General features: G+C 44.9%; 5 protein-coding genes across 8 annotated transcripts in view; 3 read left to right on the top strand and 2 right to left on the bottom strand.

Annotated features, from left to right (window-relative positions):
• The first annotated feature begins 577 nt into the window (after positions 1–577).
• Positions 578–6,972, top strand: retreg2 (reticulophagy regulator family member 2). The gene is made up of 9 exons (XM_070957678.1): positions 578–926; positions 1,418–1,521; positions 1,866–1,896; positions 2,169–2,298; positions 2,729–2,813; positions 3,057–3,194; positions 3,544–3,632; positions 4,080–4,215; positions 4,630–6,972. The coding sequence occupies exons 1-9, from the start codon at positions 673–675 to the stop codon at positions 5,427–5,429; spliced, it is 1,767 nt and encodes a 588-aa protein (XP_070813779.1). The 5' UTR covers positions 578–672; the 3' UTR covers positions 5,430–6,972.
• Positions 6,141–10,137, bottom strand: mdh1b (malate dehydrogenase 1B, NAD (soluble)). Its single transcript, XM_070957679.1, has 10 exons — positions 10,079–10,137; positions 9,878–9,990; positions 9,671–9,805; positions 9,452–9,594; positions 9,185–9,353; positions 8,778–9,120; positions 8,547–8,688; positions 8,035–8,210; positions 7,806–7,945; positions 6,141–7,690 (listed from the first exon to the last, which is right to left on the bottom strand). Exons 1-10 carry the CDS (start codon positions 10,098–10,100, stop codon positions 7,652–7,654), a joined length of 1,422 nt encoding a protein of 473 aa, XP_070813780.1. The 5' UTR covers positions 10,101–10,137; the 3' UTR covers positions 6,141–7,651.
• A 199-nt stretch (positions 10,138–10,336) lies between these two features.
• Positions 10,337–16,053, top strand: fastkd2 (FAST kinase domains 2). Its single transcript, XM_070957686.1, has 11 exons — positions 10,337–11,429; positions 11,526–11,629; positions 11,730–11,838; positions 12,168–12,291; positions 12,429–12,568; positions 12,746–12,918; positions 13,477–13,640; positions 13,713–13,949; positions 14,107–14,203; positions 15,389–15,500; positions 15,756–16,053. The coding sequence occupies exons 1-11, from the start codon at positions 10,830–10,832 to the stop codon at positions 15,876–15,878; spliced, it is 1,983 nt and encodes a 660-aa protein (XP_070813787.1). The 5' UTR covers positions 10,337–10,829; the 3' UTR covers positions 15,879–16,053.
• Positions 16,054–16,928: 875 nt separating this feature from the next.
• On the bottom strand, positions 16,929–19,499 carry LOC139327862 (T-cell-specific surface glycoprotein CD28 homolog). The gene is made up of 4 exons (XM_070957873.1): positions 19,172–19,499; positions 17,967–18,302; positions 17,754–17,872; positions 16,929–17,242 (listed from the first exon to the last, which is right to left on the bottom strand). The coding sequence occupies exons 1-4, from the start codon at positions 19,260–19,262 to the stop codon at positions 17,129–17,131; spliced, it is 660 nt and encodes a 219-aa protein (XP_070813974.1). The 5' UTR covers positions 19,263–19,499; the 3' UTR covers positions 16,929–17,128.
• Positions 19,500–21,547: 2,048 nt separating this feature from the next.
• Positions 21,548–27,466, top strand: part of raph1b (Ras association (RalGDS/AF-6) and pleckstrin homology domains 1b) — a 36,832-nt gene continuing 30,913 nt past the window's right edge. For 3 of the 4 annotated variants that reach the window (XM_070957682.1, XM_070957685.1, XM_070957683.1), the window contains exon 1: positions 21,573–21,789. The gene's annotated coding sequence lies outside the window, so the exon portion shown is untranslated. Of the gene's footprint in view, positions 21,790–27,466 lie in introns of all 4 variants that reach the window. The other variant, XM_070957684.1, reaches the window with a different exon arrangement.

Here is a 27,466-nt window from a genome sequence, read left to right on the forward strand (position 1 = left end):
TCATAGCTCTTTTTTTATTGGCTGCATCTGATCAAATTGATCAACATATGTATGTTTACTCAATACTGTATATTTCTGTATTAAACATTTGTATCAAAATTTGCTGGTGTTTTCAATGTAGTATACAAATAAGAATAAAAATGAAAAACATTCAAAATATATCCAATACAGATTAGCAGTAAAAGTAGTTGCAGTACTATCACTATCCACACGGTGGTACACTTGGGCTTTAACCCCATTCTCTCAATACAGTAAACAAGGAAACACGTGACTGTATTTTTTTTTTTTTTTTTTCTTATCCGTGACGGGCCTTGTGGTCCGACCGCCCATCTGTGTCATTGGTACATCAAGCTACCAGAAATGATCACGAAGGAGGCCGCAAATTGCTTTTGCTTTTACCGGATATAAAGGCCGTGTGATCAAATTGTAATGAGAATACTACAAATCGTGATATTAGATAGATTTAATTTTTGGAAACTTGTGTTTTCGGTCAACAACTAAATCTCTATTCATCATTTTCCCTCTTGTAGTTTATTAACTTGTTGCTATTGGGGTATGTTTTATTCTGAAAGTCAGCACCGGAAGCCTTATTTTTTCCAAGCTGTCACACTTGACGCTGATCTTTCCATATACCCCGTGATATCCAAAACAACATAACAAAGTGGGGGAAACATGGCGAGCGGAGAGGAGGCAAGAAGACGCCCCTCGGTTACCTCGTCTTCGGTCGGCCTGGAGGCTCTCTTCCCTGCAGGGACATCGGAGCAGGCCTGTGGGGACGTAAACCCGGAGCTCGTCCGCTTGCGGGAGCGTCTTCAGGGTTGGCTATCGCAGTATGAGCCTCTGCTGCTATGGGTGCAGAGGCTCCTGGTCTGGGAGAGGCCGTTGTACAGCATCTCTGTCGCCCTGACACTCAACACTTTATTCTGGTAAACGTCGAGTCCGTGTTTAAGCACGTTTTCCGCCTTTTTGACAGCTCTGTAATGTTGTATTGAAAACCATTAGCCAGCGGGCTAACGTCAGCGAGGCTATTACGAGTGAATGTCAAAATAAGTTAGCTAATCCCACGTCTTTAGCTCTGTGCTAACGCAGCTTGCAACCCAGTCAAAACTTCATTTTCAGCTCGGTTAATGTAACGTCACGCGTTAAACTTTATCAGAAGGTACATTACAGCGTTGGCAAAATAGACAACCGACATTTATTTTGTGTTTTGCCACTTGTCAGCTTTTGTTCAGTTTAATCCTAACAAACACTCATGTCATGCCGAGTGGCCCGGGCCTTGTTAAGCAGCTGTCAGGAACAGGCAGCTAACACAGGTGCAGTGTCGGTGGAAGTCTAATGTGGAAGCCAGTTAATCATTATATGTGTGTTTATATGTTGGATACGCGCAGATTGGTAGGCTGTTTGTGTGTCTCCGCAGGCTCCTGTCATCCACCTCCCTGAGGCCTCTGTTCCTGCTGAGTATGTCCCTGCTGGGACTTATGCTGCTGGAGAGGTGGAAGCCCAAGTTGCCCATCATTACTGGTAAGCCCAGACCTTTGAGTCATGTGAGTGTGGTCATCAGGTTTTGTCACTTATTGTCCAAGCAAATGTCCACTGTTGTTGAGCTTATTAAAGCCTGTATTAGTCCAAAGGATGGAGAGGCCTGCTATGACTTCCAGTGCTTACAGAGTGTATTTATCTGCTTATGATTTACTTTAAAATACTTTTATTTGACTCTTTCAGTCTGGATGAATTTCTATAGCCAGTAGCATGTTGCTGTTGATTTGAAGATGTTGATCAAAGGACCGTTGAGGCTCGAGAGTAATAAAAAACTTGGATGTGTTTGTTTGTGATCTGCTGCTAATTGTGTTTTTCTCCTACTGCAGTCCAGCATGCAGAGGCTCACCCTGTCCAAAGGTGTGTACTGTGTACATGATAAACAGATTGTTTGCAATGAAAGAGTCTTTACAACACCACAGTTTTCAGATCCTGCTGTAATTCAAAATAAGAGCATCTGATAAATCCCGACAGAGTCAAGTCTGTCTCTGTGTTTATGACATTTTTGTCCCATGTGACACCATATCATCAGGACTAACTTCAGTTCAGTCTGTTGTACTTGTGTTCATCTGTGTGTGCTTCAGTGTTGACTTTATCTCTCTTTCCCTGTGTTTGTTCTTGTTTGCATACAGTGAAACAATGAGCGTGGAGCAGCGTCTGCTCAGTATCCCAGAGCTCAGCCACCACCTGGCTGAGAGCTACCTGACCTGCTGCCTGTATTTGCAGGAGATGCTGCAGTACAAACGGCAAAACCATGGCAAGGTATCAAACTTTGACTCCGCTCATTAAAATGCAAGGAAAGGAAAGTACGGGAATTATGGTTGGCTAAACAGCGCAGTTGCATTAATGTACAGAAAATAAAGGCAAAATAAATTAGCAAATATGGATGTCACTGGCTTAATGAAAGTGCTTGCAGACAAGGGAGAATTATAATATTGTGCCCAGCTCGGATATCAGATCCATCGCTGTCCTAAGTGTAACTCTGTAAAGCCTGAGTTTAGTCAGCCTGCAAATCTTTGTTTAGGCGCGACGCACACTGTCTGATCTCAGCAGGTGCTGCAGTTGCATGAACTCATCCAGGCATTCTCATCTATCGTGCACAAACACACCTGCAGGGATGCTGCTTCCTCACCTGCGCCCCTTTCACTTTGAAGGGACATTAGCCTAATTCATCGCACTTGTTTTTTCCCAGTTCTGCATGATGATGTGCAGCGGCTGTTTTGTACTTGCTGTGGTCGGACATTATGTCCCAGGAATCATGATCTCCTATATTATAGGTGAGTCACCTCTTGCCTAATTGACCTAAAAAAAACCACTGGCTTGTTCGCTCTTCATAACAAACAGAGGGTGTGTGATAATAGGTCGTAATTGCAGTCAGTGGAGTTGTTATTGTATCCTAACTTGATCATCTTTACAAAATCTTTTCATACTCTGTCTGCATTTGCAGCATTTTGCTTTGATACCTGAGAACAATAAGGGCAGTTTACAGCCTTCAGTGTTGTGTCTTTGCACCTGTTCAGTCCTCAGCGTGCTGTTGTGGCCGCTGGTGGTGTACCACGAGCTGATCCAGAGGATGTACACGGGCTTGGAGCCGATTCTGATGAAACTGGACTACAGCATGAAGGGAGACACCGAGCACCGCAAGCACGACAAGAGGAGTGAGTGCTGCTGTGACGCCTTCGGGCTTTAGATATTGGCTTAGCTTGTGTGCGGTGCATCACGTTGAAGTCCAGCAGCTGTTGAAACACACGCCTGTGTTTGTAAGATTAATACAGAACTTCAGCACTTAAGGAGGAAGTGTTGTAGAAGAGTTTTGGCTCGATGTAGATCACCTTTCTTCTCCCTCTTACTTACGCGCAACCCGAGACACAATCCACTGCAAACACACATAGAATAGCCACTGTAGCACCATGATTGTGTAAATAAAACAGTGTTTATCATCGTGTAAGGCTCATGCATTTCCTTGTCCAGGATGACATTTAAAAGTGCTTATATGTGTTTTAACAGAGGTGAAGAAGGAGGTGGAGGAGGGAGATGAGCCAAGAGCTGAAACAGAGAGCGAGAGTGAGGAGGAGCTGTCCTGTTTCGCCCCGACGGTATGAACACATGCATGAAAGCTCCGCCCACACGAGTGGAAGACTTTAAAGAGGGTGTGTGTAACACCAACAAAGGAAGTGATGGTAGAGCGGGGAGAGGAGTGTGTGTTGGCTTTATGTGTCACCTGGTATGGGAGTGGTGCTCGTTTGTGTAGTGAAGTAAATGGCTTCAAAGAATATATTTCAAGTACTACCACATTCCATCAGCGCAGCTATAGGACGCATGCAGCTCCACTCCAGCTGACAGCGTTGATGTCATGTCAGGCATTCAGTCACGATGCTGTGGAAGATCACAATATGTACTAAAGAATTTAAAGGGAATTCATCGGATTGCTGTGACTCTCAGTCCCTCAAGGTCACAGAATGGGTATAATGAAGCCTTGATGCCGAAGCTGATGACAAATTTGTGCTTTAGCAGTGACACAACGCTGTGGTTTTGTCGTTCAGGTGGATGTGAAGACCACAGCTCTGGCGATGGCCATCACAGACTCCGAGTTATCAGACGAGGAGGCATCCATCCTGGAGAGTGGAGGGTTCTCGGTGTCCAGAGCCACCACCCCTCAACTCACCGACTTCTCTGAAGGTAGATGATCACTCGTATTGACGGCATACTTCAATTCACACCCATACAGAAGTTGTTGTGAGGCAGTAGGAGTTCAAAACATGGTGTTTTTATATTCAGCCGTCGCTCAGTGGAGGTTCTGCTCACATTTTAAAGAGTCACTTTAATGAAGACTGCTGGTGTTTTTTCTCCTTAACATGCTTGACTGGTTCCGTGAATCAGTGGATTTTCAGCTAAATACAGCAACATATATTTGGGATTTATTGCAGTTACCTCCTCACTCCTGGTATATTTAACAGTTCATTTATTTATTGTTTTGTCTCCTTAAAACCAGAAGCACCTTGTTTTGTGTAATGTTCTGTTAATTATATTTGACTTCGATGCTCAGATTAGATTCTTTTGTTTGAGCGTTCGGCTGTCTCATCTCTACGACAGATCTGGATCAGCAGAGTTTACACAGTGACCCAGAGGAGTCCTACCTGCGGGATCTCCCTGAGTTCCCCTCAGTTGAGGAGTTCCCGTCCATGGAGCACAACCTGCTCCACTTCCCTCTGCGAGGCCCCAGCCAGGGTGACGGAGCCCAGGCTGCTGCTCAGTCAGAGGGGGAACCGTTGAGCCCCGCCAGCCTCCTCATCCAGCATCTAGCATCTCCGCTCCACTTTGTGAACACGCACTTCAACGGACATGGACGGTCCCCTGGGGGTGAGCAGGGAATGTTGCCCGTGCCAGCTGCAGGAGAGGAAGCAGGGAAGCAGGGGGGAGAGGCAGCAGTGGCTCAGGGTGCGCAGCGCTCCTTGGAGGCCTTGAGCGAGGAGATAGTGAGCACAGCCATCTCCACTGTGGTGCAAAACACTCTGTCAGCCCTGCTGCGCTCCAGCGAGGCCAGCGAGGAGCCCTCCCTGGCCGAGTTCCTGCCCACTGAAACCCCACCGGGTGCTCTGGAGACCTCCACCCAACCAACCGACGCCACTGCTGACACTACAATTGCTACAGTGGGGGCGCTGGGGGCTGACGAGGACCTGGACGAGGCGATTACGAGAGAGGGCGGCGCCGGCGAGGAGATGCCTGACGACACGCTAGTTCCGACCGAGGAAGAGGACTTTGAGCTTCTGGACCAAAGTGAACTGGAGCTGTTGGATGAGGGGCTGGGCCACAGCTCTGACGGACAGGTGGTGGGAGGAGCCTCAGGAGCCCCAGTGACACCTCCATCTCCTCAGCATCAACCGCAGTCATAGCTTCCCTGTTGCCTCCCCCTGCCCCCCACCCCCAGCTGTTTTGTTTTTATTTGTACGTTACATTATATCCACACATACTGCTATATACAAAACATTTATCAAAGAGTTTGCCGTTTAATACTGTTGGTTGGTGATTGTGTGGCAGATGGCTGAGATTAGTCTTCATCGCCTCTCGGTATCTGAGTTGTTTCTAGTCCAAGGCCATCACGTCAGCTACTATCAAGTAGCGTTCACAATGACACAGCTTTGATCTGTATACGTAAATACACAAATATAGCAAAATCATCAGTAATGCATTTACAGTAGAGTTGATTTGTGGCATTTTTCTGCCTACTGGCCTGAAAGTATCATGTACAACGAGAGCAGGCGCAGGGCTGATCTGGCCTCGGGTTAAACGTTCTAGAGACGTTATTGTCAGGGTTTGCAAAGCATTTAATATCCGGTTGTGCTTGATCATCTAGCATCGAAATTTGCTCGATAAATTAGCAAAAGCTGTCCACGTTCAGTCTCATGTCACAATAACGATGCCTTTATTTTCTACCTTGGCAAACCCTTCCACCCTGTTCTCGTTCAGGAGCAGATGTTTATCCAGATGGTGTTATGAAGCGCTGACATGTTGGATTATATAACTATTAATATATGCTATAAATTATTTAATTTAAGTCAGTGAAACTTAATTGTTGAGCTGATGAAAGAGAGTAAAAGTTGATTGTCTGATAGTTGTTTTAATGATGAAGCCGTGGACGTGCAGGTTTGAAATGTAGTTACATATTCCCAGAGTTAGACTTAGTAAAACAGTAATATCGTCCTTCACTTTACTCCCAAGGTCTCCAGCATTACAGTTTGGACAGAAGCAGTCAGTCATTAGTGATCTTTCACTTGTTGCCTGGAAAAGGAAACTTTAACACTGTTGGATGTTGACGAGTTGTAGATCTGTACCATACACACAAGTGGCTTTGGTGTGGTACTAAAGAAATGTCCCCCCTGTGATCGATGCCTCATTTTACTCACAGAATTTAATTTCACACATCCACATGGAATTGAATATCTTCTTGATCTTTGTTTAAAAAAAAAACAGGCATCTTGTGAGACCGATACCCAACTCTTTGTACATGTATAGTCATCACTGGGATGTGTACAGTATATTTACCAGACGACCTCCTTTGTGCCATGACAGGTCCATGCATGCCATGCATCACGCATGTATTTACCATGATCAATATTTGAGGTTTCAAAAGAGTGTTATTTTTACTGGAGCAGATTCTTTTCAGTTTGCGGAGGGGAGGGACACAACTGTTGTGGAAAATTGCTGACATGACAAAATTAAATCTAGCGCTGTGCTCGACTGTATGAAAAGGCCGGTTTTGCTTTGTAAACCACTCAGCATCCAAATCTCAGGGGTGGGTTGTACAAATTGAGTATAGCATTGCAGAAGATGTGTCCATTTCCCGACTTGTCGTAGTGCATTGTATTTGTACTAATCTTTCCTTTTTTCAGTCAATGCCTCCATGTGTATAGTGTAGAAATGCTTAAAAAAAAAGAATGTGTATATTCTGCATGTAAAAACAGCACCATGTTCTAGTTCTCCTTGTCAACTGACAAAGTACAGCACAATTTGTAAGAAGAAAGTCAATTTGAATGTTTCAGGTCAAAAGAGCCCATTAAATTCAGTTTGTTTAATATTTAATTACCAAACAGGGGAATACAAGTTTTGATGTGTCCTCATTTTTAAAAGACTGCCCAGCTGTAACTGGAAATGGGTGGCAAGTGACAGCATCAGATGTAGAGAAGGATATTAACACTAGTTTGTGTATGGTAGTAGTGTGTTATCTGCTTAAAATATTGCTTCTTGAACTATAAAAAAGGCACTTACTGAACTGTACAATTTTAAAAAAAGGAATATATTTTCTAATTTCTCCTTTTTCCATAAAGTACTCAGTTTGATCTTTTACATCTAAAAACATAACGGCTATGGATGAGTTTCACAAAGCAGAAAAGATTTCTTGTCATGAAACCGGTAAAATAAAACTGCAGCTCCACATGTGAAAGTCAGAGAATAAAAGAACAAACTGAAACAAGCTTGAGATGTGGCGTTGAAGTTCATCCGGATTGATCGTTTTAACCAACTTCTTACCTACGCTGTTAGTCTGTCTTGTCAATATTCACCTGCTTTCTTTTAGCTTTACAGGAAAACCATTTTGTCTCTCAGCTGTCCTTATTCTTCATAACATCTGGCAGTTTTCTGATCCAAGTTCTTTTTCCTGGGAAAGAAAAAACACTTTTTAGGAGCTTTTGAAAAGGCCATATGTTAAAGTGGTAACAAGAGATTGTCTATGAAAGTGTGTGTTATGTAACGTCGTTATCTTTGTGACGCACCTGCCTGAGTTCAGCTGCAGAAAGCTGAAGTCTCTCCTTTAATTTGTGTCCAACAGTCACATCAGACAGGACAGACCATGCACCGTCTCTGAAGGTGACAGGCACTGAGAGGACAATGCCATCTGGGACATTGTAGTAGCCTACAAGTAGCCAAAGACACATTTCAACACTGGCTAGATCAGTCAAAATCACAGCAAAAATATCTATTTTGTCACAGCTAGATCTTCACCTGAGCATAGCACACCCATAGAGAGCACCTCATCTGGACCACAGAGGCCATTCCAGGCCTGTAGGACTGTGAGGATCCCGTTGGCGGCCGACATGGCAGCTGCTCGGCAGGTCTTTGAAGCCACAGCTGCACGCTGACAGCATACCAAGTCTTGAAAATCTGTTTCCAACCATTTACTGGAAGAGAGAAGGAGATTATTGGCTCTTTGGCATCACCCAGCACAGGATGTTTTTGAACGGGGCAGTCAGACTGCAGGGTCAGATGAATTGTGCAATCAACGCTGGCTCAGACTGAAGTCACGACAGGGTGTGATTTGGTAGGCAGTTTGAGAATTTGATCAAAGATGCCAGACCTTATCATACTTTGTTTGTTTAGCCTGCCAAAGTGCCAGATGGCTGGAGTTAACCAATAACAAGCATGCAATAAAATAAGCACAATTAGATAATCCAATATTAACTTATTCTTTAAAACGCACAGAACCTCACTGGGCGCTCTGGCATGCCATTGCAAACCTTTCATGGAGAATTTTTTGGACTGGTTGGGAGAAGAAAGCTGGTCCTTTGATTGCCCCGTTATAGTTGAAGACTTTTGCCCTCTGCAGGTCAACGTAGAAACTACCACTGATGTTCCCCCACACAATGATGTTTGTAACATCTGGAGCAGAAGAAGTTAAACATGTAGGATGGAGAGTGACCAGGGACGCTGTATGAATATACAGTCTGATTGTAAATGACATTATCTACCTGGACTCCTCACATTCAACTTCTTTGCGATGATTGCCCTGGCTTCATTCTCCAGCTGAGTTGCCACAGCGACAAATTGGCGGCTGTTGATGGAGCGGGCCATGTCCAAAAGAAGGGAGCATCTCAGGTTGACAAATGAGTCCCCAGACACAATCACCTTCACCTCCTTGTTGGCCCTTGTGTCAATCAATTGTCCATACTCTCTGCACCTGTCTGAGATCCTGTTTATCCCCTTCTTCTGCTCCTCATCCTCTGAGTCGCTGTCATCAGACCACCTCTCATCCAGCAGCAGAATGACGTCTGCTTCCAGGAAGGCCTGCTCCAGATCTGTGTGAATGGTCACCTGTGAAAACAATTATGGTTTTATTATCTTGAAGTGGAAAAAAAAACACCCAAAAATCCTTTACCTGATGGAGCAGAGGGAGTGCCAGGTTCTCCGTGTCCATCCTCAGCTGCTGCAGTCCTTCCTCGTTCCTCTCCAGGTCCAGCAGGTGGAGGCTGATGGCGGAAACGTGAGGGAACACCGCAGCAGAGAGCAGATTGGGGATCAGGAAGTGGCAGACTGGGCTGAGAGCACTGGAAAGGTATGAAAGTGGAGGTATGGACGCCCAATCTGTCAGCACGCACGCTTCAAATGTTTGTCTCTGCTTTCAAGTTATTCAAAACAAACCCACCTGCTGATCCAGATGTGAAGGGGTTTGATAAGACTGACGCGATGCTGCTCCTCCACAATAAGGTTCAGCTTGGTTTCCAGATTCTCTGCTGCAACGCTCAGCATTATATCCGTAGGCACGTCCGACGTGATGCCGTAGTAGTCCTACACAGCCGCTGATTAAAGCTGGCAGGTTTGGAAATTTGAGTATGGGAGTGATTTTAATTAAGGAAATGCCTACCTGACAATGCTCAAGGAAGTCACTGACGCCCCCTATGAGCATCCCCTTCCCCCCCTGGGCCACCAGCTCCCTCCAAACCAAAGGGGACTGTTCATGTTTCCAGCCATTTCTTTTGCAGGTGTCCTCCAGCCATTCCTATGAGAGACGCGAAGAATACCATCGTGATACTTTATACTGCAATAAACATATATATGATAAGAATATTACCTTCCATTCATCTGGCAGCACAGAGATCTTATGGATCCTGAAGTTTGGCAGAGATCGCTGCAGACTGTCTGCTAATAGTTCCGTTTTTGCGTAATGTGGACAGTCTGTTTTGCCTGAAGAGGTTGAAATAGTAAAAATCTCAATGCGATATTTCGACATTCAGCTAAATGCGAAAACACAGCAACTAAAATGAAACCTTACCAGCTAGCACGAATTTTGCCATTCTATCCGGATGGCGTTGGTTGCTAGGAAACAGGGGATGTTACGCTTATTTGAGTCCGTGTAGGAACAAGACAGAAAAAATATATGGGACGTATCAAATAGAAGATGAGACCTATGATTTAAAAGCTCCACGTGTTTGTTTTATTATGAGCAGTAATAAATGTTATACCTGAAACATTCTATACTCACAATGAACATTATTTATTATATTTTGACAGTATGTGTTGTTTCAAGTTTACAGGGGGACTAAATATGGCGGCGAACACAGTACGAAGCAGCGCGTGAGAAGGACAGTTGTCGTAAAATGGACTATCTATGCTTTTTGAGTGCAATGTAGATTTATTTGTCTTCGCTTAACAACTTTTTCCTGCCAAGTATTACGTGATCCAGTTAGTACCATGTGTTACTTTGGGTCAGCACTTTCTGTTTGCCCGTGGTTGGAGTAAGGCTTCACTTAGCTAACATTAGCTAGCTAGTGTATTCATGATTTAAACGAAGTCTGTTGACTTTGTTTGCTGCTTAGTCATATAACTTTGTAAGTTAATACATCATTTGTACACGCGACTTACATAATTTTACAGTCTATGCGGCCAATAATGTAAAGTAGATTGATTTATTGACTATTAACATCAATTGAGTTACAGCCGTCATTACTTTGATTCCATCGATATTATTTGCTAAGTACAGGACGTCTTGTTAATAGTCACTGGCTCCGCGTTATTAGGGAACAATGTTTGCCTGGGTCATAGAGGAGGTCATGAGGCGAAGCCTGCCCTTTTGCAGCTGCAGGTCTCTGTGGCAGCAGCACAGTTTCCGGGCGACCACGTCAATCAAAGACGCATCTTTCCCCGGTCAGCAGATGGCACACATCTGGGCCACAAGACAAAGTCAGACGTCCCTGTCGAGGAGTCCTGTCAGTTCCGTAAGATTTTACTCATGGGATAGGATTCAAAGTGAGGACTTGGAAGTGAAGGAGCATCTCTCCTCAAGGCAGAGCCAGAGGAGGTCCCCTTTCCGTGACCGCCTGCAGCACTGCGGCTCCCCGTCAGACGTGTTAGACCTCACCTCTCAATACGCACCCACAGTCCGAGAGGTCAGCAACTGCCTGACCCACATGTGGTCCACCACCAAGAGGATGTCAGATGAGCAGCGGCGCTGTGAGCTGCAGCTCATGTTTGAGCATCCCGCTTTTCACAGACTCCTGCAGAAGGCCATGAACAATCTGGGGCAGCTGCGCAGTAGTGACTTGGTTTATTCTCTCGTTGGTATGGTCAGCCTGGGTGTTCCCCAACGTAGCCGCGTGGTCCAGACTTACCTCCGAGCCTGCCAGGTAGGTAGTGAAAGATTACCGAACAGCATGCAGACATGTTTTTATATTGCCAATATTTTTGTTGTGTTTAATGTTATTGTTGTTTTTGTAATACAGGAGAAACTGAATGACTTTAATGAGAAGGAGCTGTCCATCTTAGCCTCCTGTCTGCAACATATGAAGGGCAGCCCCAATGTTGATGCACTTAAGAAGAGCATGAGGTCAGGGTTTTAAATGACGCATATGACTTGGCCAGAAACACAAGCATCAGAATTTTCAGATCAGTTTATTATATTGCTGTTTATTGTGGCTGCATCCCAGGCTGGTAGTCGAGGCTCGTCTTCCCACGATCAAGAGCGTAATGGCTCTCCAGACCATCATGCGTCTGCTGGGGAAAGATGCCCCACTGGACCTCAAATCGAAACTAGAGGTTTGTTTACGAGTCTTGATTTTGACCATATTTGGTATTCATGTCCCTGTATATGTGACTCAGTCTTGGTCAGGCACGTCCTTTACCGCTTAACATTTTCACCACTGTTGCCACAGTTTAGTCTGTATGGTGTCTACTTATTGCAGGATTTAATGGTTTTAGATTTTTAGTGATGATATTAGAAAAAAAGGTTGGTGAATAATAATAACATAAGCAGTTCACAGTTTTTTGAGGCTGTGAATCAGTCATATGTAAAACTTTTCGGTGGCCCTTTCGCAGTGGATTCTTTTGCCCACGTTGACATTCATTCTGCGAACTGCGTCCTCTAGCGAAAGGCTTTATCAATGGTGGACGAGTTCACCCTTCCCAACAGCCAGTACATGATCTCCACGATGGCCACAATGGGCTTCAACTCCAAACCCCTGCTGGAGTTCTGCACTAAGATAATCAAAGGTAAAGCCATTTCCACAAGAGGAAACTGTAAAATACTTATAGTTATAGTTTATAGTCTGATTTAATGGAGATGCATGGATGCAATAAGCGATAATGACCCTCTCTCGTACTTTTTCCACATCTGTCTTCTCTGGTAGAAAACCTCCATGGAATCCCCTTCAACAGGTTGTTGGAAGTTCTGAACTCCTGTAGGGAGCTGCACTACAGAGACTTTGATCTGCTCACTGACATTTCAGAGTACATCACCTCTTCTGTAGACATATGGACCAAGAAACAGGTGTTGTAATAGACTACTGCTTTCTAACCCCTTATTGTGAGGTGAAGTGATGCCTCATGAGTCATAATGTGCATATTAGTGTTCTGTCATGCCTGTAATCACATTAAATGAGTAGATACATCTGACATTTGCCTTCATTTCTGGAGAGCTAACTCCTTTTCCTGCCTCTCTGTTTAGTTGATCCTCTCCCTCTCTGCGTTCGAGAAACTCAACTTCTGTCCCACCACCTTAATGGAGGCATTTGCCGAGAAGGTCATCTCCCACCCAGAGGCTCTGACACTGAAAGACCTCCTCTGTGTCCTCAAGGTGTACTCCTCTCTTAACTATGATCTGCAGCACCAAAGACAACAGTAGGTCACTCACATGTCTCCATCTTTGAAATGTTACTCACAGGCCCACTTTACAAGGAGGATTATAAAGTGAAGCCAGGGCTTGGAACAGCTGATCAGTTTGCAGAGAACAAAATATTGCCTCATAGCCATGTTTCCTGGTCTGGTTTGATCACCCAACTGTGACACTGTGGTTTCCAGATTTGCACTGGAGGTCTGAGGGAGAACAACAACATGCGCATTTGTCCCGTAACTGTTAACACAGAGGCAGTCAGTGTGGCTCACCAGGCAAGAGTAGAATGTGAAGAATGCGGAGGAAAGAATTTCAAGGCCAGTCACTGCAGAAAACTTGCAATGGTCAGATTGTTGGTTTCGGTGTCAGAAAAGTCTGCATTGAACAGCATTTGTGGCTGAATTACCCCCTCACTGTCTTCAGACAGCACAACAAGCACTTTACAACCTCACAAGCATTTTTTCTTGTTTGCTCCAAACAGCAAATCACTTCTCTTCCCTTTTAACTTCAGTTACTTTTGGTTTCCAGGCTTGATGTCTCTGTTGGGTTTCATCTTTCTTTTCCAGGTTCCTGGATAGTCTCAGCCAGGCCCTGGACTCCTACCTGCCCAAGATGTCTGAGTTTGACCTGTTAAGGACTGTATACAGCCTGTGCCTACTGGGCCACTTCCCATCAGCACCACTGGAGGAGCTCCTGCAGAGCAGTAGACTGGAGCAGTTTAAGACTACAGGTAAGACAGCAGACTCACTTATGTGTGCCACTTCAAATGTCATCTATCTGAATTTCCTCTGTTTCTCTTCAGGGCCCACGCATCTCCTTAGCCAGGAGAGAATGTTTCAGACATTGAACTTGTGCCTCAGTCTCGACCGTCCTCCGCTCCCTCAGCCCCTGACTGTCCCAAAATCTGTCCTGGGGGATCCTGTCGCCAGCAGTCCACCAGCCAACCCGTGGCTCTTGCACAGCCTGCGGAGTGTGTTGCAGGACCAGGCGGACACAATGCTACAGGAACTAGAAGTGGTGGAGTCCTTCTACCTTATAGGTAAAGCTGGAGTTTGTGGTGTTTATTCATCATATAAAACAGCTTGAGTGAAGACATCAGTTCACTGTGTCTGCGGTTTGCTCTTTCACTTAAAAAAAAAATGGCTAGTTTAGAGAGTGTGATGCTATCAAGTGCCTGTGTGTGTGCCGACCCTCAGATGGCGTGATAACCAAACCTCTGCCAAACCAAACCTCTGTGACTGAAGCGAGCGGGCATGCAGAAGAAGCGTCTTCTCCAGCAGAGAGCAGTCAAAGGTAAGACATCAGAGTCGGGCTGCAGTCAGCAGACTCTGCTCTGCCGTGAACAAATCTGCAGTGTTATTTTACCCACACCCTTTCTTTTTTATGTGCTTATGTCATGTTTGGTAAAGCTTGATGACGTGAAAGCAGGTGGGGAGGATGTTTGGGTATTTTACACCGTCAGTGTCGGGCATTGATGCCTGCCGTGACAACATGCATCAACCCGCAATAAAGCTAAAAATAGCCATTAAATAGAGCTGTAACAGCAGCTGTTTGTTACTTGTATTTAACGCCACAATGATTAGAGTTTTTGAACTCATTTAAAGGTTTGAGATGGGAGAGTCCAGTCCAACTTATTCACTTGCTTTTACTGATGAACAAGGTTGAAAACAACTTAAAACATGGTAGAAAAATCTGTCCAGAAACTCAGAAACAAAACCGATTTTGTTGGGAAAAAAATGGAAAAGGTTTATGCATCTTTAAATATCTTTTAAGAATCTTGTAAAATTGTGTCTTGCAGTGCAGCAGACACTAGTTTATTAACAACCTAAATCGTTTGGACATAACTTTGAACTTACTGTTTACAGTGATGTTTGTGCACATCTGTACTGCAGAAGTCTTCTTCTTGGGTTCTTTTTGTATGTGCTTCACAGTGAGTCTCAAAAGCAGTCATTTCATTTCATTTAACATGTACATGCTCATCTGTCTCACTCTGTCTCACCACTGCACACATAACACCTGTGTGGAATTTATCACTTGTTCTGTTTTAAATCAGTCCTTTGGTGCTTTTACGAAATACATTTCTGTTGAGTGTAACGGTGCGTTTTACTCATGCAGATTCAGCCGAAAGGTTCTGATGATGTAATATGCGATTTGTTGTTTGAATTACACAATTTCTGTACTGAGCTGTTGTGAAAATTTTAAAGATTATTAAAAATAGAGCTCAGAACCTGACAAAATACTACAATAACCGTACTGAGTAAAGATCTGTCAGAAAATGTGTCAGAGGAAGTCAGAAGTGCAGAGTGCTCCAAACAGAGCGCCGTCGCCACAATCCGCTTTGTCTGCTGTTAAGGTGTCAGGTTTTTGCCTCACATTGATGTTCTTATAAACAAACACTTTTCCTCCCGTCATGCTTGTACCTAAATTCAAATTTTTTGATGTTTTCAAAGCTGAGAGACCCTTCTCTTGATGTCCTAGAATTGCAGTCATTTGCGCGCCGCAATCTTTCTGCTATGGCACGTCCAATCCTCGCGGTCCTGTGGCTGTCAAGGTTCGCCATCTGAAGATCCTGGGATATGACCATGTCCTGGTGAGACTCACATGATCACAGTTTGAGTTTTGATCTTCTTTTTCTAATGTTCCAGTTGTTGCTGACACTTAACACACGATCCTTTCAGGTATTACAGCAGCAGGAATAAGCAAAGCACTCATTTCACAACTTTGATCTGTATTTCTAAACATTGTGTTCCTCCATGACAGTAGCTCGCTGATATTTAGGAAGACTGGAAGGTTGAGTGCATTTCAGCGATAGTGAGATCCACACTGTGCTGCTCCTGTTCTCCAGGTTATGGACCAGAGGATGCAGTTCATGCCTGAGACGAAGAGGACAGAGTTCCTCAGGAGACAGATTTTTCCAGAACACCATGGATCAGGCGCGCAGCTCGAAATGGAGCAGCCGGGACCTTGAGGACAGATGGCGGCGTTTAATGGATGCCAAGAGCCGTGCAGGGCTCAGTGGTCTCAGCCTGCGCCGCCAGCATGGACACACAGATTTTGTTTTGCCATTCGAAGGTGTGTAAACAATAAGATGAATGGATACATTCAAATGTTTAAATAAATGTGCTCCCTGGATACATTTTGCGAAGCTTGTAAATGTCATTCATTGTGGCAAGAGTGACTGCGTGAGAGGGAAAAAAGCTGTCATCACAAGCGTTTTTGTTTTTAATCATCTGCCCCAAAACGGCTTAAAAGCCGAACAGAAACGATATGTCAGTCTCACCGATGCGTGTGGTATATGATGAGTAAGACCATGCTGCTGAGTGACACCAATAAAGCTAGTGTGTGTGTGTGTGTGTGTGTGTGTGTGTGTGTGTGTGTGTGTGTGTGTGTGTGTGTGTGTGTGTGTGCGTGCGCACTTGCAGTTGCTGCACAGAAACTGTTAGGTGAGCAAGGTACAGGTAGAAAGCCTCTGAAGCAGCCACATCTGCAGAAAACACGAGGAAGGGAGAAGAAGCAGCGGGAGGAAGACAGGAAACGGTGCAGATTGCTGTTTGAAGCGTGCCTCTCCCTTTTGTTTATCAGGTTCTCATCAAGCTCCATGACGCTTACTGTCCAAGAACACATTCGCATTTCTTAGAATTAAGAGCAGGCAAACAGAGAAGTGTGATGTTAATCGGCCTTTTTATGTTTTGTTTTGTGACACCACGGTTTGGTAAAACCTGCAACGGCTGTTTTTCCATCTTGAAATTGTGATCACGCTGAATCGGCATGGTATGGCAAAGGTTTGCAAGCAGAGTAAACCCTTTGAATGTGGTTAAATCCCCTCTATCAGACACCTTCTGTTTCAACCACAAAGAGGGGTTCCAGCTACAGATTGTGCGTCTGTGTGTGTGTGTGTGTGTGTGTGTGTGTGTGTGTGTGTGTGTGTGTGTGTGTGTGTGTGTGTGTGTGTGTGTGTGTGTGTGTGTGTGATAGAGGAAGTGAGTGGGTGAAACAGGAAGTGAGCAAAACCAAAACTGTTGGGTAAGATGGTTTTTTATTTTTTTTTTTTCTCTACTGTAAAAGGAACTGCTACTTTCGCTGTGTAGACATAAAACTACTGACAAACACAATCTTGCTCAGTAATGTTCTGATCGGGCCAAGCTACTACGAGGACCCCCCCAGATTTCAATAACTGACGGGGGTCAGTGTGCAAATGGTCAGATGCTGCGCGGGTCGTCAGAAGTGCCGTGGTATAGGATTTTGAACCCCTCTTTTCTTCCTGCGCTCCCTGGGTGCTTGGGGTTTGGTGTTCATGTAGTCGCTCTGGGAATCCGTCCTCCGCAGCTTGACCTGTAAGACACGTGAAGACTGTTAGACAGCATTCAGCTGAGAGGGTCCAAGGGCTCATAATGCGTCACCTGCAGTGTGATGCAAGGCGGAGGCCGGAACTATCGTTGAGGTCATGTCCTCTGGATTTTGTAGGGGGAGGTTTGTGGGCCCTGGAGCTCTTACGTTTCAGAACTTAAAGTTACACATTGTGGGATTTTTCAAAGGTGATGCCAATGTTTTGAAGCGTAGATGACTAATTTCAGGCCAGGAAAAATGAATCCATACACGGCTGATGCAACAATTTTCCCAAACAATTTAACTCCTTAGAGAGAAGGGAAAGTTTTTAGACAATCTTGAACTGGGACGAACTTTGTGTGATTAAAAAAAATGAGAAAATGGAGCAGCTGGAAAACTAAATTCAGAGTAACAGAAAAACATACAGACGTTTTTCAGGAGAGACTGTCGCTGTGTTATTTAGATTAACTATGTGCTTCTACAAGTTTCAAACTTATGTTTTTGAGGGACGACTCACCCAGATGACGATGGCGATGATGGTGGCGATTATGCTGTAGATGCTGACAAGTGCGATAATCCAAATCCAGTGAAATCCACAGTTTTCTGGAGGTTTGGCGTGAATACGGCATTGGTGTCCTGGAAGAGACACATTCAGTGCATTTAATCATATGTCCGCAGAGCTGTCGACATCCTTCTGGTGTTTCTTTTAAAAGCTCTTGGGAATATTTACCTTCTAAAAGTACCAGGATCCTCCAATCGCTCGACACAGTTCTCAGTGGAGGAGGGAATATGACCGTGCCCTCACATCTGTAGATGCCATGGCTGCTGGCGTTCAGTCCAGTGAGCCTGAAACTGGCTGATATATTTTCTTTGTCTTCATGCAGTTCCACAACCACCCTGCTGTGTGGTGGTTTATAGTTTAGTGCTTTTTTGTCTCGGATATAGGAATGGTTGAAAATCATTTCTTCGTCCTGAAGAAGTTTAAATATCACATGATTGGCATCAAGCTTTGGGCAAGACACAGTCACATTGTCCCCAGGAGGTACGCAGAAAGTTTTCAGCTGGTCTGGAAAGAGAAGTGTGATCATGATTCAGGGTGCACTTTCATTTCTGATGGTGGATGTCTTTTACACACACAGTATAATGCACAATCTCTGATTAAGTGAACTAACCAAATAATGCCAGTGTGACTTAAAAACACTATTTTGAAATAGGGAGAGACAGCGTTTGTTGCTGCAGTGAGCCGAGTCAGATTGTCTTTGTCTGCAACACCTTTGCAAAGGAAATGGCCTCTTCGAGCTCCAGCTCCAGCCAACATCGATTCATTTGCATTTAATTCCCCTCGCTGAAATTCAGGCTTTGAAACTCAAACTCATCATTTCACAGCAACGCCACCCCCGCGTGGATTTTGTTCAATCAAATCGTCTAAGCACGTTTACCTTGTTGAAGCAGCCTCACATTTCACCTGAAAACCTGGCACTCGCCATGTGAGCGGCACACTTGAGTCAGCCGTGCACTGACTCAAGTGTGCCGCCCGCAAGGATTCATGTGATTTAGTGCTTTTTGTTGAGTGGATTAGTGTGGAAATGAATGCCCTCTGCACTCTGTGTAAACAGAAATTGTCCTAAAGTTTATTGTGACACATTAACAGGTGCCCCAACCCACAAATACACAATTTCAGCCAGCGTGAGGAGGCTATAAGGGAGTCACGTTAATATTCAAATTTTCCTACACTGCTTCTGAGAGTGCTAACCTCAGTGTTCACAAATGAATCCCACTGTAACCACACATGCACAGTCGAGTAAAGCTGTGGGAGAAAAAAAAACTAATTTCTAGCCAAATGATGAGCATTCTCAGTCACATCTAGTGCTTGAATGTGACCGTGAGCATGTGAATTACTAAAAGCTTGAATGTATGTGTTGCAGTACAACTAACCGTGACAGACGCAGGTGCTCTGAGGCTGAGTGGAGTGAGATGGGCCTAATCTGCAGCCCATGAGGATCACGAACATCCAGCAAGCACTCATCTTGATCTGTCGCACCCGGAGTGTGAACTCGCCTCCAGCAGGATGATGCCCTTGAAGCTTTCCCTCATCACCTACAGCCTTCAAGCTCCTCCGGTGAACTGCATTAAACGTACGCTGCAGAGAGGTCTGATCCGTTACCCTGACACCATCGACCCTGGTCCCATGCACGCACTCCTCTGACTGTGATGCATGATATCCTCGTTCTGCCTCTGATTGAAACACTCCCACGGTGTTGCGAAGACTGAACTTTACACATCCTCTCTTGAAGGAAAACATCCTGTGACAGAAACTCCTCCTCTTCTCAAGTTTCCAGTTTGTGACCTCTGATGTCCTCAGTGTAAGACGACGGTAATGTGCTGATTTAGATCAAAAGCTCGTTACTGTTCCTGACATGTTAAGTATGTTGGAAGCTGTTGTATATTTGTTGCAGTGTGTTATACTGTATCATTGCGTGGAGATGAAGAATTCCCTGTAAGTACTTGTTTATACCTCAACCAGAATATTTTTGCATGAAAGTGCAGACATTGGTCATAGCAGCAATAGTGCAAAGATGTTAAAAAGCTGTAACACTAACATGGAGAGCAACTAAGCACTGCAAGATGCCATAAATATGTGTTTTCTGCTGGGAAGCTGTGTGTGTGTTCAAGCAGCAGAAGAAGAACAATGTAGCAGCAACAGCTGGAGAGGTGGAGTGAGTGACCAAAGGTGCAATGACCCAGTGTACCATGTGGAGAGGGCTGCTGAACACAAGCACTAAACAGATATTGAACAGGACTGCACTGACGTTTATGTGACTGTGAAAGTGCCATTGCCTCACAAAAAGACAGGTAGCTCAAAGGCTGGCTGGCAGAGAAAATGTGTCAGGGTATGAGTCATTGAGTACGCATACAGGCGCTGGCGCCGTCAAAAAAAGGCTTTGTCAGTCAGAAAAATAGTGCTGTTTGTGCTGTGTGGCAGTTTCAGACGTAAGAGAAGGTAGCTCCTTTCCATGGCGTCACAATGAGACACAAGCTTTGAATCTGTGATTTAAAAACCCATGACTGTAGCCACAAAATGGGGTTGAGTTGAGCATGCAGTACCTGCCTTAGTCCACTAGATGGCAACAAAGCATTTGATTTTGATAAGCATGTTGATAACTTTTCTTTTCTTTTCTTTTCTTTTCTTTTCTTTTCTTTTCTTTTCTTTTTAGTACAGCTACAAGCCAAGAAAACAGGTATTGACTGCTGTCTTACATTAATTGCAAGAATATTTCTCTTTGCGCCCAAACTTCTTCTTGTTTTATACAGTTTTAACTGCCTGGAACAAGGATTAGAGAGCACAAAAGGGTAGAAAATACTTTGTGTGGCAACACATGGTGACAGATTCATGGGATTGTGAAGTGGGGATTATAGCATTTCTAAAATGTTGTTTGTAATTCTAACTCAGAAAATGGATGAGGGGGATTGACGGGTTAGTAATGCCATGTGTCCATATGGATAACACATAATCTCCTAATCTGGAACTAGTCCCATTTGTCTGGTGGTGCTGGCTTTAAGTGAGCATCAGCAAGAGCCCGTGTGGTTAAATGTGTCTGCTTCACTCAATTTACTATCTTTTTTTAAAACATATTTTACCTTTTTTAAAACATATGTGAGAACACTGAAAAGAACAATATAAAATAATAATTCCGTTATTTATGTTAACATTTGCCACTATCCATTTCATCTGTGCCACGATCTTGTGCAATATTCATTATTTTTACTGTACTTATTTTTTTTTTCGTGCAGTGTTTTTTTTTTTGTTTTTTTTACCGTGCAATAGTACAAAGTCACTGTATTTTACTGCTCATATCTTACTCATGTGCAATTGCAATTAAAAAAAAATCCATTCTTAGGCTCTTAGGCTAAGGCTCTTTTTGATGCTATTATTATTATTATTATTTTTATTGTTATTATTATTATTATTATTATTATGTTCTTCCATCGACTACAGCGAACACTGGATGCTGATGCTGCCTTCACTGTTCCTCCAAGACTCCGACTTTCCATGTTTTCCCGTAAAATAAAAATAGAAAAAAATGTAACGGTAGTATTTTTCATCTATTTTATGTTAGAAGACATAATTATGTTATGTTATGTTGGAAAATAAGGAGTGGAGAATGGCTTCACAATGAAGTGCAAAGAAGAGTCATATGTGCCGAGGAGCTCGGTCACTCCCGTTCTCTGCTATCGCTTCCAAAATTTTCGACAGACCGTGAAGGTAGCCTTGGGATCTGGGCTGGACAGGAAACGACGGAGACGCGCAGCGTGTCTCCTCAGCAGCTCCGGGAGAGAAGAATGAGAAAGGGAACGGGACTGTGTCTGTAGACGAGGCAGCGAGTGAAAACATGAAGACAACGGGCATCTTTTAGCCAGATTCCGCTTTAAAACACACAATCCCACAAATCACACCGGGACTTTTCCTCGTTTTCTCCCGGAGGGCAGGGATATCTGCTGCCGCTGGAGAGCACAGGGGAGGAGAGGACCCTCTTTGTGAATCCCTTTCGGCTGTAAGTGGGTTTTTCTTTACTATTCCGACATGTTTTAATTCTCAAACGCCCCTTTTCTTTCCCTTAAATAAGCCTGCTCAGAAACAGGCTGAAATATGGATCCACAGATCAGTTACCAGTGCCACACACCGGCAGCCCATCCTGGATTGTCCTCTGGAGAGGAGACGGAGCTCGGCTGTATGTTTACCATACTTCTTAAAGACCACTATGAAGAAACAAGCCACTGGGGATGTGTTGTCGCCTCTCAGAGAGGGTGTGTGTGGTGTGGCAGGCTCTTTCAGTGGGGGTTTGGTGCCCCCCATGCGGCCATCGAACAATCCCTTGCTCGGGGGAGAAAGGGCGTGCAGAAAGAGCCGCAGCTTTCATGGGAGAGGCAGCTGAACATGAGCCAATGGCGGTGTTGTTTTTGGTTAGTTATGCATCCAAAGCCAAGCCCTTGACCTCTGTCGGAGCCGGCTGGAGGGATTTTCTACCTAATCTTCCTCCTCTGCACCTAAATGAGCAGAAGGGAGATGTGTAGTCTCCACCCTGTTCACCGGGAGGAGGCTCCGGTAATGGCCGATGGGTTTGTCGCGCTAATGTTTGTGTCTTGCCGGTGAATTATATAAAATTCCGCATTTTGTCATGAATAACCTGTTAGATAAGTAGTAATACATGTTAGCGTGGTCGGGGTTGGGTTAATTATTAGCCAGCTCTCTACTGCAGCCCGTCAACACTGGTTTAATTCCCTTTGTTGGATGACGCCGCCCGGCAGCAGGCTGGATAACATGGAGCCAGTTTGACCAGTGGCTATGCCCAGTTTGATGCTAGCTCCCCCTTTAGCGAGTTAGCCAAATTAGCCAACGTCTTACAAAACACGTCTTCGTGGAAGCTGGTGGAAAAGTTGAGGTGTGTTTGCTGCGGCTTCACTGGCAGAAATGACAAGTTTCCCCAAAATAACAAAGGTTGGAAATGACGTGAGTTCAAGCCGTGTTTCTCTCGCAGACGTTGCTTGACCCTTCATTGACAGCAGGGTTCAAAGGTCATCTGTGGAGAGGCCGCACGCCATTCCACTGTCTGGCTGGGTGCCACATGGGCCCAGGTTATCACCCAGTAAACATGCTGTGTGTGTGTTATTTACACTTTCAAGGCCGGGCCAGCTTTAAAACTGTCCCACCACTCAGGGTGAATACACAAAACACAGTTTACTCCAAAAAAGAGCCACTAAAAAGCCACTTGGCCTGGCCTTTATTCCCCACAGTGGCATCATAATAGACTGTCTGTGTCCTTAAGGTGCACTTGATTTGCATCCACAAAGCACCAGAAGCACATTATTCTGGGCATGGAGACAGTGCGGCAACAATGAGACCCATTCGCTCACGGTGCAGTTAATGGGTTGAAAATAACAGCTGACCTTCTGGTCGTTTCCCCTCGGGCGGACGCCTCGGAGCTTGTCGTGTCTGACAAAAGGAAAATAGCACGAGTTCGGAGTCAGATTTCAATTAGCGTCTTACTGTCATGAGTGATGCCACAAGGACATCTGGAAAAGCCAGTGATGTTTTGTGTTTGGTCCTTTGGGCATTTTGTTGTCTGTTTCCTGTGCTGTGTCCCATTATGAACGTGTTTCTTAGGGACTTAATTATCATCGGGTTATGCAAAATAGAAGGTTTGAAAATATTTTCTCTGTTTTTGATGTTTGAGGCGACTTTTTCAGGCTTAATTTAGGCCTGTGTCATAGTTTTTGCAACTATATCACATAATTTAAGCTCAACAAGTGCCTGTTTGAGTCAGTATCATGGAGCAGACACCCTAAACAATGTAAAAAGAAACTGTGGCTGTGCACCTCGTGTAATAGTATCACCCAGCAGCCTTAATAGTCCTGAAGTCATAGCATCCAGGCGGTACGGTATACAGCTCAGTCATAAAAAGCTCAGTCATGGATTAAATTTCCAGCCGCAGAGGTAAAACACATGTTAGATGAGAGCGTGTAATTTTGCTGCTTCTGTTTAAAAGCACATGTAAGGAATTCTTCACAGTCAGCTTTTCTTTCTGGAGGCTACTAAAAAGACAACCTAAGGAGCTCAAAATACACAAGCAGAAACGAGGTTTTCTCATTCATTTCTCATTTTGACTTGTTTTGCCAAAAGAGGAAGGGAAGAAAGATGCTCTTCTGCGCTCCTCCCTCCATCCCTCTGCTCCCTTTCATCCTTTCTTTATGCTTGATTTCCTTGGGATGTAGTTGATTAGATGAGAAAAACAGTTGTCAAAGAAATTTTGGTCTTGGGGAATGATCCCCAGAGACCATGTGTGTGTTAGAGAGGAGAGGTTTGAAAGCTATTCTTGGTTTGTGTGCTGGTGCGTCCGTCCGTCAGCACTTTACTGGCTCTGTCGTGCGAGCTGCAAGGGCCGTGTCTGACCTCCGCCCATCCATCCACCCATGTCCCTGGGCATGAGACCTTTCTGCACAAAAGCTCCCGAGACGAGACTGGGGGCGGTGGCGGCGGTGGTTGGTGTAAGTTTACCCAGGTTGCATTACAGCCGGGGGTGTAGGTGGGTTAAGGAGGGCAGGGGGGAGGATGGCACTTCAAACGCAGCCTTCAACACACCCTGATGGAGGGCCGGAGGGCAGAGTGTAACCTGATATTTCCACAGATAGGCGGTAACTTCGCTGGGGCGGGGAGTGGAGAATGAGCTAGGAAAGGCCACCAGCTGCATCAGGCTCCCTGATGCCAAACAAGATGCCGCATTTTGGGTGTTGTTTGTGAGTGAAAGCGAGAGAGAAAGTGTCCTTGTGTCACTCCACCTGGGTGTGTCCCCCCTCCTGCCACAGGCACGTGGTCGCAGCCACTATAGGGCCTTGTTCTGGTAACATTTTGCTGACCTTTTGTGGCAGCTGCCCCTGCCATTTGGAAACAAAGACAAATGGCTAACCAACCCGTCTGCAGCCTGCGAAACCTCCGCTGTTCCAGATAGAGAGTTGCTCTTCCTGTTGGCCTTTTCATGCAGACTTATATCAGAGAGACTTATGTCATTGCCCTCAATGGCAGGAAAGCAAGTGCTTGATATCTACATGCAGCCTTTTCTTTCATGGTGATTGATTTCTGCAAGTAAGGACAAGAAAAACATGTGCTTTTACTTTCTCATGGCTCTGTTTCTGAGTTGTTTTAATGCATATATACCCAGATATATGGAAGGTGTGCAGAGTTGAAGATGCGTCGTCGTGTCTGCCTGCCATGAACCAGTGTATGGATCAGCCTCTACCCTCTGGCTGCACTGCTGATTGGAGCAGGCAGAAGGAGGGCACCCTCCTCTCCTTCCAGGGCAATACATGATCTGGGTCCTCGTTCAGCAGGTGCACTCAAGCGCACACACGCCGCTATATAAAGACAAGTGGAGATACAACGGAAAAGATTGACCTACAATTGGGAGTCTTTGCCGCGCTGGTTTTCAATTCTGTGCCATTGGGTGAACGTTTTCAGGATCACAAGCGTGTGCGTTTTTAGTCCAGGTCAGTCCAGGTGGGATTTTCGCTCTTAAAGGAAAAGTCCACTTTTACTTCTAACATAGCCAGAAGTTCTTTTGTGCTGAAATGTAGTTTTCCCTCCACCTTCTGACATTACTCGGATTACCTTTCAGCAGCCATTAGCCTGCGCTTGTTGCATCTTGCTGTGGGTTATAATTTGAAGGTTGAGAAAGCAAAGGCGAGCTTTTAAGTAGCTGCTCCCTTTACTCAGTACTGTCTTGGTGTGGCTGCACTGCTCTCTGGTCTGCTCCTGTTCAGATGGATCTCTCTGTGTAATTGTTAAGCATCTGTAAAAACATTGTGCTATTGTGGAGTTAAACATAATCTGTTTTTTTTTATTAAAAGCACCTTTTTGTATTTTGATCCGTCTGTTAAACTACATAACCAAATCAGTCTGTCACACCAGTTCATCCCTGACCCGTTTTCCTGGATTTCATCTGGTTTGTATTGTTCATACGTTAATTGTCCCTTTTGTTCGCTTCCTCTTTCACTGTACATTTTGGGTAAGCAGCTTAGGCAGCTATTAATCAGTGTGACTTTGACAATGGCAGGTGGCCGATTCTCACTGCTGGGCTGCTGGTGAGGGACCCCCCGCCCCTGCCCCACCACTGTATTACAGATGGTCTGTTCCATTCAGTGTTGTAGGTGGGTCAATCTTTGTTAACTTACAAGTACGTGTGACAGGAAATGACAAAAAATGGGGTCTTTTGTGAAACGTAATGCCTTGATCGTTACTCTCTGTCACACAGTTGATCATACAGTCCCGGCTCAGAGGAACGTTGGGTAGCCGTCAGGTATCCGTGAGTAGAAGGCAGAGTGAGGAGTGGAGGAGGTGATTTATGGTGTCGTGTTTCTTTCTCTACCACACCTGCCTGCATAATCCTCCGCAAAGTCCAGTCAAAGCCCCACCGCAACAGCCACAGGACGGGTTGATGGATGGGACGGCCTGTCTGTGTGGATGGGCAGCGTTTCGAGCCGGGCCATGGATAATGGGTCTTTGACATGAACACAAAATGCTTAAGGCATGCTTCAGTATTAAGAGCGCACAAAGTGCTAACTCAGAGGAAATATACATGTGCTGTCTGGCTTCTGCAGCCGCTTTGTAAAAAATGTGCATTATTGACCGGGTGATGTATGATCTGTCCGCTGTAAGACGGACATACAGAGGGGGAAAGTGGATTTATTTCCTGCTCTCTGTATTGCTTTCACATGGGCTGCTTTGCATCCTTAATTGAATGAAATGAAACGGGTCTTTGCAGCAGATCACGCACTGCACGACAGCCGGGCATAAACATCAACGCCGCCACTTCCTGTGTCCTCTCTGCGCTGATCAGAGTTCAGCCGCTTCCCATGAAACCATAACAGCAATTTGTGTGTCTCTCTCTCTTATATTTGCTCAGGGTTGATGGTGTTTGTTTGCCTTTTTTTTTTTTTTTTTTTTTTTTTTTTTGCAGTCTCTGGTCCCAGAGTCCATCATGCAAAAGGTTAGAGAGAGAGAGACACTCAAACAAACAAAGTGGAAGGTTCTCCCTCACCCCACTGTGAAATGCCTCTTGGCCAAAAATGTTTAGATGAGTTCATGCTGGTACAGATGCTTTCGAACATCGTCCTCCTTGTCGCATTCCAGTCAAACCCACCGAGGATTCAGTTTTATACGCCGCTCAGAATACATAAACAATAGCGGCATTGTCGGATTATCCGAGAAAGTCGAGGATGCAGCGATTACAGTGTTCTTTCCTGGTGTCCCTTTTAGGAGGTTAGCATCGTATTGTGTCGGGGGTGTAATGTTTGTGTGTGTGGTTACTAAAGCAGTGGCATGCGCCTGAATCATTGGAGCAAACATCTTGCCACGCACAGAAAATAGATTCCAGACCTGAGCGTGCGTTGGATTGATTCATCCTCCTCAAGTGCAGCAAATGAAGGGACTCTGCTGCAAACTGAAGGCGAAAAACAGGCTCACTCTTACATTATTTAAATGTTCCAACTGTTTCATGTGTTTCTGTGTTCAGTTCAAGCCACAAACTTGCAGTACACCAAAAACTGGGGCTGGAATGACTTGTTTGGCCATTAAATATGCACTGCAGCCTACTTTTCCCCCCTCAGACTTTTAAGTACGCCCTCACCCATAATCATGAAAGTTACTCCAGCTCATGTTGGTTAGAAAGTAGCTTCAGT

This window comes from Chaetodon trifascialis, chromosome 24 (genome assembly GCF_039877785.1).
Source record: "Chaetodon trifascialis isolate fChaTrf1 chromosome 24, fChaTrf1.hap1, whole genome shotgun sequence".
NCBI classification, from domain to species: domain Eukaryota; kingdom Metazoa; phylum Chordata; class Actinopteri; order Chaetodontiformes; family Chaetodontidae; genus Chaetodon; species Chaetodon trifascialis.

What these genes read in the sequence shown, in the direction of transcription:
- fastkd2 (XM_070957686.1), top strand. Translation starts at nt 10,830, where the DNA reads ATGTTTGCCTGGGTCATAGAGGAGGTCATGAGGCGAAGCCTGCCCTTT. An exon ending in CTTACCTCCGAGCCTGCCAG is followed by an intron (nt 11,430 to 11,525) that starts GTAGGTAGTGAA and finishes TTTGTAATACAG; the next exon opens with GAGAAACTGAATGACTTTAA. An exon ending in CTGCACTAAGATAATCAAAG is followed by an intron (nt 12,292 to 12,428) that starts GTAAAGCCATTT and finishes CTTCTCTGGTAG; the next exon opens with AAAACCTCCATGGAATCCCC.
- retreg2 (XM_070957678.1), top strand. Translation starts at nt 673, where the DNA reads ATGGCGAGCGGAGAGGAGGCAAGAAGACGCCCCTCGGTTACCTCGTCT. An exon ending in CCGCAAGCACGACAAGAGGA is followed by an intron (nt 3,195 to 3,543) that starts GTGAGTGCTGCT and finishes GTGTTTTAACAG; the next exon opens with AGGTGAAGAAGGAGGTGGAG. An exon ending in ACTCACCGACTTCTCTGAAG is followed by an intron (nt 4,216 to 4,629) that starts GTAGATGATCAC and finishes TCTCTACGACAG; the next exon opens with ATCTGGATCAGCAGAGTTTA.
- mdh1b (XM_070957679.1), bottom strand. Translation starts at nt 10,100, where the DNA reads ATGGCAAAATTCGTGCTAGCTG. An exon ending in ACTTCCTTGAGCATTGTCAG is followed by an intron (nt 9,595 to 9,670) that starts GTAGGCATTTCC and finishes GCGGCTGTGTAG; the next exon opens with GACTACTACGGCATCACGTC. An exon ending in CAAAAAATTCTCCATGAAAG is followed by an intron (nt 8,211 to 8,546) that starts GTTTGCAATGGC and finishes TCTCTCTTCCAG; the next exon opens with TAAATGGTTGGAAACAGATT.
- LOC139327862 (XM_070957873.1), bottom strand. Translation starts at nt 19,262, where the DNA reads ATGAGTGCTTGCTGGATGTTCGTGATCCTCATGGGCTGCAGATTAGGC. An exon ending in GATCCTGGTACTTTTAGAAG is followed by an intron (nt 17,873 to 17,966) that starts GTAAATATTCCC and finishes TGTCTCTTCCAG; the next exon opens with GACACCAATGCCGTATTCAC. An exon ending in TCATCGCCATCGTCATCTGG is followed by an intron (nt 17,243 to 17,753) that starts GTGAGTCGTCCC and finishes CGTGTCTTACAG; the next exon opens with GTCAAGCTGCGGAGGACGGA.